The sequence below is a fragment of the Cotesia glomerata genome, linkage group LG9 (genome assembly GCF_020080835.1).
Source record: "Cotesia glomerata isolate CgM1 linkage group LG9, MPM_Cglom_v2.3, whole genome shotgun sequence".
Lineage (NCBI taxonomy): Eukaryota > Metazoa > Arthropoda > Insecta > Hymenoptera > Braconidae > Cotesia > Cotesia glomerata.
The window spans coordinates 5,051,392-5,069,097 of NC_058166.1; the positions used below are offsets into that span (position 1 = coordinate 5,051,392).

Below are 17,706 nucleotides of genomic sequence, written 5' to 3' on the forward strand. Positions count from 1 at the left end.
CGCCAATTTTTATAATCGTATAATTATAAACTTTGTACTATTTTACCAATGGAATTATATTTTTCATAATTTTTTCTTTTTTGCCGAGTTGATAGTCACACCGATAGAATTCAGTGCTCCTGTCAGTTTTTTAGAAATAAAAAACTACTCGAGCTAGAAAATTTACAGTGCCATTGATTTTTAAATTTTATCAATAATTTTTTACGATTTCTTTACTCTTTTAATTAGCGCAAATTTTTATAATCTTATAATTATACACTTTGTACTATATTATCAATGAAATTATATTTTTTATAATTTTTTCTTTTTTGCCGAGTTGATAGTCACACTGATAGAATTCAGTGCTCCTAATAGTTTTTTATAAAAAAAACTACTCGAGCTAGAAAATTTACAATATCAATGATTTTTAAATTTTATTTACAATTTTTTACGAATTCATTACGCTTCTAATTAGCGCAAATTTTTATAATCTTATAATTATACACTTTGTACTATATTATCAATGAAATTATATTTTTTATAATTTTTTCTTTTTTGCCGAGTTGATAGTCACACTGATAGAATTCAGTGCTCCTGTCAGTTTTTTATAAATAAAAAACTACTCGAGCTAGAAAATTTACAGTGCCATTGATTTTTAAATTTTATCAATAATTTTTTACGTTTTTTTTACTCTTTTAATTAGCGCCAATTTTTATAATCGTATAATTATACACTTTGTACTATTTTAACAATGGAATTATATTTTTCATAATTTTTTTTCGCCGGGTTGATAATCACACTGATAGAATTCAGTGCTCCTGTCAGTTTTTTATAAATAAAAAACTACTTGAGCCAGAAAATTTACATTACCAATGATTTATAAATTTTATTTACAATTTTTCACGATTTCATTACTCCTTTAATTTGCGCATATTTTCAAAGTTATGTCCTTGTATATGAGTAACTGGGGCTTTTACCTTATTACTAATTATAAATTAAATTTACCTGATTTTTCCACTCTTTACAAATTGTAATGTCAACAATCACTTACTGGGAAAGAATACAAAGTTTTCATATTGTTACCTTTTCGTTGATACTTTAAGGGTCATCGACTGGCAATGATGCAAATCTACATAAATCTTTCATCCAGGGCTATTATTGAATACAGAATTTTGGAAAATGTCCTCCTTGTAAAAACTACGTTGGAATTTGAGAACCTGTAACAAACAAAAACTTGATTAGTTATTTCGTGTTTCACAACTTTTATTCAATTTTCCAAAGTAGTTCATTTTTATTGTATAAGTATATTTCTTTATTTTCATAATGAAAAATTTTTAATTTCTCTTTTACATTTTGTTTCGTGAAATTTCTATTTATTGTATTTTTGAAAAACAATACATAATACTATTTTTCGCGTTTAACATTTTATAAATTCCAAATGTTTACTTATTTCAGTATAATTATTTATCTATTTTAAACACGACAATTTGCATTATTAAAAACTTTTTTCTATTTCAAAAAAATTGATTCAATTTTCAATTAAATCTCAAATAATAACAAAATGTTACATTATTACTCTCGTTGTTAATAACTTTCAAATCCTTCAACTTGTTTCTTTAGTAAAATGATTTTCTAACATTAAATTTTTCTGAAAATCCTTAAGTTTTTAATTATTACCTGATTTCAATATTATTAATGTTTTACTAAGAAAAAATACCTTGTCAACACGTGCTTGGTCTATCGGCTTGGTGTTCAAAGAAATACGTCAAAAGCTTCTCAATGGCTGCATACTGTTTTCTCCTTATTTCTACATCTCTGCAAACGTCCTTTGAAAATTGGATACCTGAAACAAAAAAATTGTTTGTCAATAAACAGTTCTAATATTAGTAAATATTTATACTTATTGAACAATCTTTTTAATCATTTCTGGAATTCTATATGATAATTAAATTTTTGCCACTTTTATTATCTGCAATTTTTCTTTTACATTCTGTTTTGTGAAATTTTCTATTTATAGTATTTTTAGAATAACAATACATAATATCATTTTGGTGTTAAACTTTTCATAAATTGCAGTATAATAATATATCGATTTTAAACATGACTACTTAGTCAAACATTGCAATATTAAATATTATTTATTTGAAAAAAATTCAACTAATTTTCAATTAAACTTCATATAACAAAAAATGTGACAGTCAGCCTCATTTATAATGATTTTAATATCCTTTTACTTACATTTCAGTGAAATTATTTTTATAATTAAATTTTTCAAAAATTCTTAACTTTAAAAATTCCGCCGGATTTTAATGTTAATATTTTTTGCTAAGAAAACTTTATACCTTATCATCACTTGCTCCGTCTATCTGCAGTTGTTCATAAAAAAAATCTATATTTCTTTCCAAAGGCTGAATACTGATTCTCTCCATATTTCTTCATCCCTGCAAACATCCGTTGAAAAATGGATACCTAAAACAAAAAAACTGTTTGTCAATAAGCTGCTCAGATATATAAATTTTTATATTTATTAAAAAATTAATATATAATTATACTGCAATTTATAAAAAGTTTAACACCAGAATAGATTTATGTATTGTTGTTTTAAAAATAATATGAATAGCAATTTCACAAGACAGAATGTAAAAGAAAAATTGAAGATATTTACGTGTCAAAAATTTAATTATCATAGAATTCCAGAAAATATTAAAAAGATTTTTTACAAATAAATTTTTCGTTTAAAAATTTTTCATTTAAAAATTTAAACATACCTTATCATCACTTGCTCGGTCCATCAGTTGTTGTTCGAAAAAATAAATCAGACTATCCAAAGCCTGAATACTGGTTCTCGCCTCATTTCTACATCACCGCAAACGTGTGTTGAACACTGGATACCTGAAACAAAAAAATTATTTGTCAACAAACTGCACTGATACTAGTAATCTCTATACTCATTAATAAATCTTTTCAATTATTTCTAGAATTCCATGATAATTAAATTTTTGCCACTTCATTTATATTCAATTTTTCTCTTACATTCAGTTTTGTGAAATTTCTATTCATATTATTTTTAGAACAACAATACATAATACTATTTTGGTGTTAAACTTCTTATAAGTTGCAGTTTAATAATATATCAATTTTAATCATGATAACTTAAATAAACGTGGCAATATTAAATATTATTTATTTTAAAAAAATTCATTCAATTTTTAATTAAATTTTAGATAACAAAAAAATTTGACCTTCAGCCTCATTTATAATAATTTTAATATCCTTTTACTTGTATGTTATTTAATTTTTTTTTTATTAATTTATTAATTAAAAAAATATTTTTGAAAATTCTCAACTTTAAAAGTTCTACCGGATTTTAATATTTATATTTTTTTACTAAGAAAATATACCTTATCATCACTTGCTCGGTCCATCAGCTGTTGTTCTAAAAATAAATCAGACTTTCTAATGAGTGAATACTGATTCTCTCCTTATTTCTCCATTTTCGTAAACGTTGGTTGAAAAATGGATACCTGAAACAAAAAAACTGTTTGTCAATAAACTGCTTTGATACTAGTAAATCTCTATACTTATTAAAAAAACTTTTTAGTCATTTCTGGAATTCTGTGATAATTAAATTTATGCCACTTAATTATCTTCAATTTTTCTTTTACATTCTTTATTATTTATTGAATCACAATACGTAATACTACTTTCGTGTTAAACTTTTCGATTGAAAATCGCAGTATGACTGTATATCAATTTTAAACATGATAACTTAGGTAAACACGGCAATATTAAGTTTTTTTTTCATTTGGAAAAAATTATTGAAATTTTCAAGTAAATATAATATTTAAAATAATGTGACAGTCAGCCTCATTTATAATAATTTTGGAATTTTTCTACTTTTTTTTAAGTGAAATTATTTTTAAAAATTTAATTTTTCACAAAATTCTTGACTTGAAAAATTGCAACGAATTTCAATGTTTATATTGTTTTACTAAGAAAACATACCGTATCATCACTTGCTCGGTCCATCGGCTGTTCCAAAAAATAAATCGGACCTTCGAATGGCTAAATACTAGTTATCTCCTTATTTCTGCATCTCCGCAAACGCCCGTTGAAAATTGGATACCTGAAACAAAAAAACTGTTTGTCAATAAACTGCTCTGATACTAGTAAATTTCTGTGCTTATTAAAAAATAATTTTTTAAAAAAATACTTTAAAGTTTTTTAAAATTATTATAAATGAGGCTGACTGTCACATTTTTTTGTTATTTGAAATTAAATTGTTAATTTAATGAATTTTTTTTCAAATACATAATATTTAATATAGCCTAAGTTGTCATGTTTAAAATTTATATATTATTAGACTGCAATTTATAAAAAGTTTAACACCAAAATAGTGTTATGTATTGTTGTTCTAAAAATAATATGAATAGAAATTTCACAAAACAGAATGTAGAAGAAAAATTGAAGATGATTAAGTGGCAAAAAATTTAATTATCATAGAATACCAGAAATGATTAGTAAGATTTTTTATAGTTAAATTTTTCACGAAATTCTTTACTTGAAAAGTTTGACCGGATTTATATTTTATAAATGTTTTACTAAAAAAACATACTTTATCAATACTTGGTCGGTCCATCAGCTGTTGTTCGAAAAAATAAATCTGACTTTCCAATGGCTGAATACTGATTTTCTCCTTATTTCTATATCTCCGCAAACGTCCGTTGAAAAATGGATACCTGAAACAAAAAAACTGTTTGTCAATAAACTGCTCTGATACTAGTAAATTTCTATACTTATTACAAATTCTTTTTAATCATTTCTGGGATTCTATGATAATTAAATTTTTGCCACTTAATAATCTTCAATTTTTCTCTTTTATTCTGTTTTGTGAAATTTCTATTCATATTATTTTTAGAACACCAATACATAATACTATTTTGGTGTTACCCTTTTTATAAATTGCAGTATAATGATATATAAATTTTAAATATGACTACTTAGGTTAGCATGGCAATATTAAATATTATGTATTTGAAAAAAATGTAACAGTCAGCCTTATTTATAATAATTTTCAAATATTTTAACTTTTTTTTTAGTAAAATTACTTCTTGAAATTAAATTTTTCCCAAATTCATGACTTTAAAAGTTTCACCGGATTTCAATATTAATATTGTTTTACCAAGAAAACATACCTTATCATCACTTGCTTATTCCATCGGCTGTTGTTCTAAAAAATAAATCAGACTTTCCAATGGCTAAATACCGATTCTCTCCTTATTTCTAGATCTCCGCAAGCGCCCTTTCAAAATTGGATACCTGAAACAAAAAAACTATTTGTCAATAAACTGCTCTGATACTAGTAAATTTTTTATACTTATTAAAAAATTTTTGTAATCATTTCTGAAATTCTATTATAATTATATTCTTGCTAAGATATATTATATTCTTACTTATTCATTTCGAATTCTTATTCTGAGATTCTGATGTAAATATTTCTTCTCCTGATTCTTTCGATTGGAAAATTTAGTCCACAAAATTGCAAAAAATTTTCACAGGTCAGCAACATTGTAAATTGTTTAATTACGCGTTGGTTATTTTTTATGATTATTATCAACTTTTCGCTAAGAAAATTGAAAATTTTTTTGTCACATTTCATTACCTTAAGAAAAAAAATAAAAAAAAAACACTAGTACCATCCTGTTGCAAGATTGATGGCTTTACTTAATATTTTCTTATCTTATTGTAAATTTCAATTCTTAATTTTTAAAAACTGAATTGAAACAGTAAAAAGTTTTTACCTTTTTGTTTGAACTTCATAAGTATATTAGGGTGATTGCCATGATTCTTAATCTTCCCATGCTAAAAAGATCAGTGGATACTCATTTCGACGTGAGTCCATTATAAATGAGGTACCTGAAACAAATTAATAAACTGTTATATTTTGTTTAGTACACTTACATTTTTCGATTCAATATGAGACAGTTAATAATATTTTTCGAACATCTAAGCATTTCAAAACTTGTTAGAAAAACAGTTTAGACAATCTAACTTATTGATATAAAATTCTATTTGACAAAAGCTTGTTTAAACGGTTGAACGGTTAGCTTTTATCGTTCATAAAAGATTAAAGCGTCACGTAACTTGGATATTATTAATAATTGTCACTTTATAATATATTACTTTTTTCGGATATTTAATTTACATAAAATTGAAATTATTGATTATTAAACGAAAAATAATTTCAACTCTTACTTTAGTGGAGAAATCAATCACGGGGTCCATTGGCTAATATCCAGAGCATATACATTTTCTAATGATAGTAATGATGCACTTCTTTTTACTTAGGAGATTCAACACTTATCCATTTTATTGTGTCAGATCGTAACTTCATTTAAAACATTTACGTCGCAATTATTTACAATTTTTTGTTTATATTTGCATGGTAAATGCTATAAATGACTACATATTTTGTAAACATTCTGACGCCATGTTGTCATAAACTACGATGGTGACGCTCTTACCGCCTAATTTAGCAAGTACTGTTGTGTTCGAGATGTCGCCTCAGTTCCGTCAACGCATCTTTTGAAAAATCACGTTCTTAGTCCACAAATTATTATTCTTGTTGTTTTTAAATTATTTTTATTGTCATTATTTTTATATCAATAATTTTTTTTTTAAATAATCACTAATTTAGTAACGTTTCTTAATTTTACTCGTTTGCTTTTTTATTATTACTTGTATTGTTATTTAAATAATTATTTTTTCATTTTCATATTTTCCATTATTGCGTCTAAAACTTATGTATTAAAAATTTTTATCTCTATTCCTTCAAATTTAATACAAAAATCTTTTAAAGAATACTATCGAAAATTATTAACTTTTTTTCAAGGCTTTAAAGTTACTCTTACATAAATACCCTTCTTGAAAAGTACAAATAATATGACTAAACTAAGAAATAGTACAAAAATGTAATGATTGCTATCATTGTATTATCTATTTATTACTTTTCATAAAATAATCCAGATTATTTTGAACATGGTACATAAAATAATGATAAAGTTTTTTTCAAAATATATCTTATCATTTTTCTTTTAGTTTATCAATTTTTTATATAAAACTATTTTACTAAATTAAATACAAAAAAAACTGACGTATACTATATTAAAAATTATAAATGTATGACTTTTATCAATTATCGACAACAATATTAAAAATTAACCAACATTTTTTATCAATTTACTTATGTTGTAATATCTAAATATTCTGTTTGTTATAATCTATAAATTTTGAAAACAAACAATATCCTAATTTCTAATTGAGCACTTAAAAATAATTATTTTTCCAATCAACGTGAATTTTTATCAATATGTTGAGATTTTTTGTTTTAAGTACTAATAATACATATAATGATTAACTTATGTAAATAAAAAAGTATTCTTAGAAAATTACAAAGTTATAAAAATTATTAACTAATTTTAAAACAAAACGTCAAATAAACAATTATTATTTGAAAGTAATATTTCACCTATAATAATTCTTGATAACTGCACTGATAAAAAATTTAACTTGACTCAAGAGCCAAAATCTTGAATCAAGAATACCATTTTGAAGAAAATGATTTTCTCAAGTCAAGAGAATAAATCCTCGAGTCAAGAAATTATTCTTGACGTAAGTAAATTTTTCTTGCCTCAAGAGTTTATTCTCTTGACTCAAAAAAATCGTTTTCTTCAAAATGGTATTCTTAGTTCAAGATTTTGGCTCTTGAGTCAAGTTAATTTTTTTATCAGTTTGACAGTAGATAAACTTTCCTTTTACACGAACACTAATTTTTTTTGCGCAATACTGATTAGTTCTTGAATATATAAGTCTGAAATCTCCAGATATTAATCTCTAATTACATCTATTTAATTGAAACGATTTTGGTACCGATAGTAATTGTTGCCATAGTTTTCTGCGTTGTTATAAAATTGTCGATAGTCGTTCCTGCGATATCTGGTGCCTCTGCCTCCTTGGTTAAAGTTACCTCTAAAGACATACGACTTATTTCGTTGCCTCCAGTAAGTGTCATCATATGGCTGATAATACAGTTCTTTACGATTCCAATTCTGTGTCTGCTTTTGTTGGTAATTGCGCCTATTATGATACGTTCCCGCATTAGAATGGGCGTTACCACCTCCCCTGGCTACAGTCTGGATGTGATGGCGGTTTCTCTGTTCAACCGGGTGCCTAACTGCCTCAGTAGTCATTTCATCATTTGAAGTTTTCGGTACTCTTTTATTCTGTTCGGCTGCCTGTAAATTAAATTATATTAAATTAAATAGGATTCAAGTAATTTCACTAAAACTAATGACCATGACAAACTATCTTAAATGCTTGTTTACATCCATATGTAGAATTGAAATTGACAGTTATCATATATTATAAAATAAAAAAAAAATAGTACCTCAACCAAAACCTTCAGCTTGTCTTCTAAACTCTTAATCCTTGAGTACACATTTGGTTTAGCTGAATTTTTCTTCTTTTTTTTCTCTTCTACAGGGTTCTTTTCTTCAATTTTTTTGATTTCATGACTTTCTTTCGCCGGTTTAGCTTCTTCAGTCTTTCCTTGTGAAGATTCTTTATCTGTCTTCTGGTTTTCATCTCCTGTGCCAGCAATTATCGTATTTTCGTCTCTAGATCCACCTCCAGACAAAGTTTTTGTTTTGCCTGAAAATTTGAGTTACAAAATCGAATTGAAAGTAAGATTTGATTTGATAAATCTAGAAGCTTTACCTGTACTAATATTATTAGTTGATGGATCGCCGGTAATAGACATTTTTTCACCATTATCCATTCTAGATTCTGTAAATGCGTCAAAATAATAAGACCGTAAGTCAAGAGCAAATATAAATTATTTTTTAGGATCATAAAAAGAAGTAGAAAAATAAATTTAAACAATATAAAAAAGCGAGTACCTATACTCCTACGATTAGAGGATTTAAAAATTTGCACACTGATACAAGGATTTATTAACTATTAATAATTTAATTTATTTGAAGACAATTTAGAAATTATTTTCATTTAAGTGCTGATTGAATTAATACTGTTTTACAAATAATAAATAGGTGACTAAAACGCCGATTCATTATTGTGTTGCTTCCATGACTCAGATACAACGCCATTCAATTGACAATCACTGGTTTCAGTCGGTGCTCGAGCAAATTGTATAAATAATTGTTCTAATGTTGAAGATAGTACAACAAAGTCTTCAATGCAGTCGATACTATTTTTCAGTTCATTCATAACTGTATACATAGCGGTCCATGTAACGTCGGGATCAGTTATGTGATAACCAAGAAATCCATTGTTCTCGTCCGTAAGTTTACATGGAAAATTAGACTCTACTTTTAATTTTATTGTTTCAATATCTGAATTATTATGATCTGGTAAAAGTTTTATATGAATATTGTAACCAGCTCCGAATCGTTGTTTTAATTCTTGACTAGCTCCAATACAAACTATTTTTCCTCCTACCATAATTACTAAGCGATTACAAAGTACTTCACATTCTTCCATACTATGTGAAGTCAATATTATTGACTGACCAATATTTTGACATGACTTAAGTGTATTCCATAAAGATCTCCTTGCTGCAGGATCAACACCAGTTGTAGGCTCATCCAGTAATACAAGTGGCGGGTTACCCATCAACGCCATAGCAATATTTAATCTGCGTTTATTCCCCGCCGTGTAGTTAACACTAGGCTGATTGGCACAGGCCGTCAAGTTAAGTTTCAAAATCCATTTTTTTACTATTGAATCAATTTGAGAACTAGGTATTCCTCGAAGTTTAGCAAACAAATACAAATGATCCCAGGAATTGAAAGTATCAATTATAGCATCTTGTTGCGGACAGTATCCCATTTGCATGAGATACTTTATCCGCTCCGTTGAAATATTATTGTCTTTTAAATACATTGATCCATTAGTTTTTATTGAAGCACCAGTTAACATTCGAAAAGTTGTACTTTTTCCTGCACCATTTACGCCTAACAAACCAAAACATTCACCTTTTTTAACTCTGAAATTAATCCCTTTAACAGCTTGGAAGTTTCCATAATATTTTTCTAGTTCTTGAACAAAAAATATATTCTCACTTTGATACATTTGATTTTTTTGTTTTCTCATAAGTTTCGAAATCTCTTCAAACACAATAGATTTTTCCTTTAATACCATTTCATCTATTCCAGTAATAGAACTTTTATTTGTTTTTCGTCGTCTGAACATTGCAGTTAATTCAGCGAAAATTTTCATTTCTAACAAAGCAATGATCGTAAAGAAAATGACAGGTAAACAGGTAAGATAGGCCATACTTTTCCGAAGACTTGGAAGTATGTCGAATAAATCATCAAAATAAGACATTGGTTTTTTACATACACCGTTAAAACAATCCATACCACAACATGGATCGAAACCATTTATACAAGAAACTTCCAATAATTTATTAGGCATTCGCCGACATCGCGCATTTTGAATCAAAGAATTATGGAATGAAAGGTGTCCATAAATAAAACTCACATGAGGAATGAGTAAAAATAAGTTACTTTGAATTTTCCGGAATATTTTAAATGCATCGTGTTTTACTTCCATCGAAAAAGCAAATAATATTAATTCCACAGCAGCTAAAAAAATGATAATATTATAATTACAATAGTTAAAAATTATAATTTTTTATAAATAAGTACTTACTTAGTACTAATGGCGCCACACAAAAAGCAATGATGGTTGAATTTAACGTTTTTTTCAAAAAACTTGTTAAATAAACAAAAGGCAGTACACTAATTCCAAATAATAGTAGCAATCCTACGAAAATTCCTAAAAAAATAAAAATATATGTACTCATTCTGATTGAATAAATTGAAGATTGACTTTAATTTTTCGAAAAATAATTGACGAATTTAAGAAGCTGGAACTTGAATTACACATTTGAGAAAAAAAAAATTGAAATTTAATACATGTATTCTCAGGAAAAAAATTTCTTAATATTGGAAGTAAAATTTTTAACTGAATTAAGTACTTCAAGTTTCTTTAATTCTTATGACTTTTCATAAAATTGAATCAAGATTCAAAAATAAACTTACCAATTTCCTCTAAATGATAATACTCAGTTCCTAATGTCTTGTCAATAAAAATAAATGTTGCTAAAAGTAGTAACACAGAAACAATGTATTGTATTAAATCGAAAAAGAATGTTGCTGCCCAGTACATCAATGCAGGGGCACCAGTCATCAGTTGTAATTGTTTTATTCCTGACAATGATTCTGTTAAGGGTGGTGTAACATACATGGCTATTGCTGGAGCTAAAAATACGATCATAGAAAGAGTAACATCAGTATTGAGCATCGGTGGTTGTTTTAATTTATCGATATCTGGAAGTGATTGTGCATATGCTTCGATACCATAGGAACTATCGTCAGTAAGTGCTTTTAATAATGTATTAGTAATGCAATTTATAGTAATTGGTATACTAAGAAGAGCACTTCCGGAGTAAAAACCATTAGCTGAAATGTTATTGGTCCCATTGAATTCAGCTGATACTATTAATTTATTGCGATAAGTACTCAAATCATTATTTGCTAACATTAATAAAGTATCCGTGAGACTTATGTTTCTTGGGGCAATAATTGCATTACTGCGATAGTACTCAATAGTGTCTTTGTACTTGCTACTAAATGTATCATTTTCTGCGTAAACAAAAGCAGTTGAATGTTGATAATTATCCAAAGTCAAAGGTGTGAATTTATTAGAACCAGAAGAAACTCCATGATCTAACAAAATTAATACTGCCGCCAAGCATGGAAGTATTAAACTTATTAAAAAATTCCAGGGATTTTTACGAGCAAATATGATTTTTTTCACTAAAAATGCCATAAAAGTTTGTATGTAAAAAGCAAAACCTTGAGTTTTCTTAAAGGATTCGATTGAATCACTTGAATCAATAACGTCACTATTTTCTCGAGTGACTTGCAAAAATACTTGTTCTAAAGTTATCATAGATACGCTTATACCTGTGATTCCTAATTTTTTTTTTGATGCTTCTAATTTATCCAATGCTTGCGGCAACTTATTAACACGCGGAACAGTTAATACTGTTTTCCTATCATTTTGATTTAAGACTTCTACTATAATTCCGATTTCATTTGAAATATTTCTTACATCAAACCATTGTTCAGTCGATAAAGTTATTTCAATTTGACCATTTCCGTACAAATTTTTTAAAAACATTGATGTACCATAACATTTTACGTTACCAGAATGCATAATTGATATCCGATCACCCAATATATCGGCTTCTTCCATATCATGAGTACTAATTATAATTGTTTTTTCACCTCGCATTTTTAATATAATATCCCAAACTTCTCGCTTACTTTCAGCATCCATACCTGACGTTGGTTCATCCAAGATTAATACATTTGCATCACCAATTACCGCCATCGCTAAGCATAATCGTCTTTTTTGACCACCAGAAAGTTGATTGGGAAACGCGTATTTTTTATCGGTCAAATTTACTTTAGTTAATAATATTTCCACTTCTTCTTTTAACTGTGCTTTTGATTTCGTTTTTCCTTTTAATGTACCAAAAAACAACAATTGTTGATAAACATTTAAATCTGGAAATACCATATTTTCTTGAGGACATAATCCAATATTGTTACTAATTACCTTTGGATTAGTTGCAATATTTTGCCCATTTATGAATACAACTCCTTCAGACGAATCAGTTAGTCCAGATAAAATCGACATCATAGTAGTTTTACCGGCGCCATTATGACCAAGTAAAGCAGTTATTTGACTTTTATAAAAGTCTAATGATATACCTTTTAATGCATGAACTTTTGTATTTCGAAACCAATCTGTTGTATAGACTTTTTTCAACTCCCGAATCTTGATACCTGATACGAGACTACCTTTAGGTACTACTTCAAATTCTTTTCTATCAACATTAGTATTATTAAAACCATCTAGATCTTCTTCATTATCAATTTTATTCAACCTTTTTCGCTGAAAATATTAAAAAATTTTCATTATTATAGATACTTTTGAAAATGAGATAAAATCATATTATTTACTATTTACTATTACAAACCTGGAAACAATAAAATGGATTACGCTGAATTCCATATTTTCCAGGACGGACATTATACATGTAGAGTGTCATGTAAAAATGAAAAATAATTCCTATTATTGAAAAAATCATTAAAACTCCAATACTTCCTTCAGGAGCTCCCGTATTCGAACTAGTTTTAAACAAATTAAACCAATTGATACCAATCACTAAAATGAAATGCATAAAAAATAAAAAAGTTTCTCAATAATAATAATAATATTTAACGTTTTAAGTTCGTACATTTACTCTCGGAGTCGGTAAGTTCGGTAAATATTTTTTTCAATATGAAATTCGGAGATAAAATTCCGGCATATAAAAAAAACCGTTCAATTGTATATCCATGTACAAAAACAGCTAAAATATTCATAAGCGTTGTAACCATGAAAGTCATGAATATTCCATGCGAAGCTGTAATATAATCACAAATTAGTAAGTTTTCAAATTTTATCAAATTAATAATATGTTTAATAATACATACGTTTCCAGAAATATGATGAAATATGATAGCCAAATGCAATGACATGACATGTGTGTAAAAATAATGCAATCCACACAATGAAGGCATTACCATAAAGTAAAAAAGGCTTTACTTTGGGAGGCATAAAGTGTTTTAAAAGCACAACTATCGGTAATAAGTAAGTTGTACTATATAATGCTCCACTTATTAACCAACTTAACATATTTATAGAAGTTTTTAAGCCATTCACTGACATAAGAATCTGAAAATAAATTAAGTTCAGTTAGATATTATATAAAAGACATGTTGATTTAATGAAATGAAGAAATAAAAGTTTTCTGTTTAACGGTTATTAAAAAGTATATACGCCTAAAATGCCATTCGGCCTCACCCGAAATGGAAGGTAGATTTCATGTGATACGAGATTTTTCTTTATTTATTTTATTTAATTTGTTGAATATATATATATATATATATATATATAATATATTTATAGAATATATATTTATAATATATATATATTAGAGTGGTCCAAAAAAAAAAAAGTTTTTTGCCTATCATCTTAAAAGCTTTTCTAAGGTATAAAAAAAATTCCCTTCAAAGCGCAGCTTGATCTCAATTCTTCATGAAGCTCAATGAATTTTTATTTTCCCATGTAAATAACACGTAAAAAAATTTTATTTACGTTTTCATCCGGTAAAACTACGAAAAAAATTTTTTTATGCATTTTTCGTCAATTATTCTTGTAGGAAACTTAATTCTCTACAAAAAAGTATTGAAGTAGTTTCTTCGTAATCTTAACGAGTAAAAATTTATTGAGCTTTAAATACTCACACAAAAGAAAATTTGAACGAAGATAGTTCCAAAGCATCTTTTCGAAAACTTTTTTGGTAACTGCATGTATTTATTTCAAAATTTATCAAACTAGACTGTTTCTAATATAATTAACACATGTCTTTTGGTGAAGTATTAACTGTGAATTATGAATAATTTTTCTCATTACAATTTGGATATTTTTTCCTACGAGCAATGATTTTTTAAAATTGAACTTGAATTTCATTACGGAATCTGAATTAAGAGCAAGCTAGTACTTCCGGATGTATACTGAATTTAATTTTTTTATTTAAGAACATGTAGGACAGGTGAATATTTAAATTTTGAACACGATGCTGGGACGCTTTTTGACCGAATGAAAAATCATGAAACTTTGCAGGAGAACGTAAATAGAAGTCCTTCGTGAATTGATTCTTTTATTTTTAAATTTAATCATTGAAAAAAAAAATGATAAATAAACAGGTAGAGTTCGTGCGTAAAACTGCCTTATCTCAGGAGTCATCACATATTTAAGTAAATAAGCTTGACTATAAAGAAATTGCTAATAAACATACAACCAATATAATCTATGAGACTTATTTAATTTTTTGGTTATTTTAGTTTATATTACTTATAAAACATAATTATTAAAATGCAGCCAGGTTAGGGTAAAAAACTAATTATCAACAAAAAATTTAATTTACTATATATCTTCATGTGGGCCGCAAGTGAGTGCTACACGTAAATTATCTAGTTTAATTTTTTTAAGCAGTGGTTAGAGTATTTACAAAGTCTGGTAATCTCCTTCAGTGCATTTTACATGTGGTTCAAATAAACAAACCGATATATATTCAATTGTCATTTGTTGTCACTGGTCCAGACTGAATTACCGATGTCAGACTGTATACCATGTTTTTAAGAAAAAAATATAAATTACATAATAAAATAATTTGAAACAGAAAATGTGATACAACGTGGATTCTAAAATCATGTCTGATTAAATTTTCTTTTATTGCGAGTATTTAAAGCTTAATAACTTTTTACTTGTTAGGATTACGAAAAAACTACCTCAGTACTTTTTTGTAGAGAATTAAATTTACTACAAGAATAATTGACGAAAAATACAAAAAAAAAATTTTTTCGTAGTTTTACCGAATGAAAACGTAAATAAAATTTTTTTACGTGTTATTTAAATGGGAAAATAAAAATTCATTGAGCTTCATGAAGAATTGAGATATCAAGCTGCGCTTTGGAGAGAATTTTTTTATACCTTAGAGAAGTTTTTAAGACAGCAGCACTTGAAAAAAAAAAATAAAAATGTTTTTTTTGGACCACTCTAATATATATTATAATATTATATTGATAATATATATATACACTCTGATATATACATACATATATAAATTTTTTAACCAATGGTGTTTTTGAAACTTATTTGACTAATTATGACATATGATAGCAAAATCAGGTGAAAATTCCACCATGAGGACTAATGCAATAGTTAGATTTCTAACAAAATCTACCTAAAAAGTCAGGAAGAATTATAATAATTTCATAACTATTATTAAAATTATAATAATACATACATTGATTCCGATATATTTTTCATTGGCTGGAAATGATATTTCTATACACAATATTATAAGAAATACCAGTCGAGCTAGTTCCGCAAATGTATCTCCAGTAATAACAGCATCTTTATCAACTTTAATATAGGGTGGATACGGCATTTGTTGTATTGTTAACTATTAAAATATTACATTAATCAAGTTAAACTAATTATTAAGAAAAACTATTTTAAAAATAGAAAATATTACCTCTGAACGATTAAATTTAGGGTTTGGTACAACATAATCAATATAAGCTTGGTCTAAACACATTTGGACTTGAATTAATGGTGCTTTTAAAAATTGAATATTAGCTAGATCGCTATTTTCTTGTGAATCAAATAACTCGGATGGCATCAAAGAGGATACTCGTAGTTTATATTTTAAACGTGTACTGTTTTCTTGTGAGTCAAAAATTACACCAACACATTGTGGTGCAACGTCCGATGTTAAAAAATCGCGTTGAAGTTCAGCGATCAAAGACTCTTCATCTTTTGACCCAACAACATCTAAAAAATAAATAAACTTATTTTAGAAATATTTCATCTAAAAAAAAAATAATCTTAACCCTAGACTGAGTCACCCCTATGAGCGTGACGTGGCCTAACGACTACTCAACCTATAGAGACTCGTTATAGTGCGAGCGAGAAACTAAAAAAGAGGTGACCAATCTAGAGTTAATGAGTAGTTTCCTGATATTATCTACAATCAAGCTGTTTGTTTGTTTGTTTGTTTGCAATCAGTTAAGCAATTAATTACAACGAATGAATTATTTGTATGATAAATTAAGAATAAATTATTAATAACTATTAAAGAGGTCGATTAATCGGTAGAAAAAGAAATAAAAAAATTGACTTATCTCGATCCTGGAATTCAAAAATTTCTAAACTAATTAATACTCAGACATCGTTTACGTTTTAAGATTAATTATAATGAGCAATAATTTATGACATAAGATCTTTTAGCAAATTTATTTGTTAAATAAAAATAATGAAAAATACTACAATTAAAAGTTGTCATAGGTCCCAATAAATAATAATCGCAAAGCAAGATTAAAGTAAGTTCATTACCTGAATCTTTTAATTTAAGACAATTCCTTGTGGCTTCCATGAGTTTTTTAGTAAAATTATTTTGGGGTGTATACTTAATAAACGTTCCAGAAATTGAAACATCCTTCAGTAAGTTAGATTGAGTTCGAATTTCATAATATGAATTGTGAGGTATACGTGTAGGTGTACTATCGATCATTAATTGGATATTTTCTCCAATTAAAAATAACAAAATTGGAATGATAATTTGTACAAAAATTGATTGTACCCAATGTTTTTTTCTTACTAAAAAATTTTTGTTAAGTAACAAGAAAAATATTTTCGTTGCTTTACCCATATCGTTTTTTATAAATCTATTTCGATGAATAAAATAAATAAATATTTTAAATCCTCTCACTATCTTTTAATTGTTTAAAGTTGAAATTATTTCGAAACACCTGAAAAATTAAATAAAATAAATTATTATATTACTTAGTAAATGTGTATATAAAAATGTAAAAATCTGACTTAAGTTAAGAAATCGTTTTCCTCAACCCAAGAGTTATTAAAATGATACAATGATAAGTAAAATACCTATGTCTCACGTTCAAGACAGATACAATATCTCATACGTATTATCTACTAAAAATTCAACAATTTTTAGTGAAA

General features: G+C 26.7%; 1 protein-coding gene and 1 long non-coding RNA gene across 4 annotated transcripts; both read right to left on the reverse strand.

Annotated features, from left to right (window-relative positions):
• Positions 1-994: 994 nt before the first annotated feature.
• Positions 995-6,619, reverse strand: LOC123271170. 3 transcript variants are annotated; one of them, XR_006510798.1, is made up of 10 exons: positions 6,235-6,617; positions 5,781-5,841; positions 5,175-5,298; positions 4,595-4,718; positions 3,985-4,105; positions 3,381-3,503; positions 2,748-2,871; positions 2,322-2,448; positions 1,697-1,822; positions 995-1,196 (listed from the first exon to the last, which is right to left on the reverse strand). It is a non-coding gene; the product is annotated as an uncharacterized LOC123271170 (long non-coding RNA). The 3 variants fall into 3 exon arrangements; XR_006510797.1 differs by having other exon boundaries at positions 5,781-5,895; XR_006510799.1 differs by lacking the exon at positions 5,175-5,298 and having other exon boundaries at positions 5,781-5,895; positions 6,235-6,619.
• A 2,130-nt stretch (positions 6,620-8,749) lies between these two features.
• LOC123271169 (phospholipid-transporting ATPase ABCA1-like) lies at positions 8,750-17,421 on the reverse strand. Its single transcript, XM_044737407.1, has 10 exons — positions 17,080-17,421; positions 16,220-16,518; positions 15,989-16,147; positions 13,611-13,851; positions 13,373-13,540; positions 13,112-13,299; positions 11,103-13,026; positions 10,711-10,836; positions 8,937-10,643; positions 8,750-8,823 (listed from the first exon to the last, which is right to left on the reverse strand). The coding sequence occupies exons 1-9, from the start codon at positions 17,393-17,395 to the stop codon at positions 9,091-9,093; spliced, it is 4,974 nt and encodes a 1,657-aa protein (XP_044593342.1). The 5' UTR covers positions 17,396-17,421; the 3' UTR covers positions 8,750-8,823; positions 8,937-9,090.
• Between the last annotated feature and the right edge of the window lie 285 nt (positions 17,422-17,706).

What these genes read in the sequence shown, in the direction of transcription:
- LOC123271169 (XM_044737407.1), bottom strand. Translation starts at nt 17,395, where the DNA reads ATGGGTAAAGCAACGAAAATATTTTTCTTGTTACTTAACAAAAATTTT. An exon ending in TACCGACTCCGAGAGTAAAT is followed by an intron (nt 13,300 to 13,372) that starts GTACGAACTTAA and finishes ATTTCATTTTAG; the next exon opens with TGATTGGTATCAATTGGTTT. An exon ending in ATCCATTTTATTGTTTCCAG is followed by an intron (nt 13,027 to 13,111) that starts GTTTGTAATAGT and finishes TAATATTTTCAG; the next exon opens with CGAAAAAGGTTGAATAAAAT.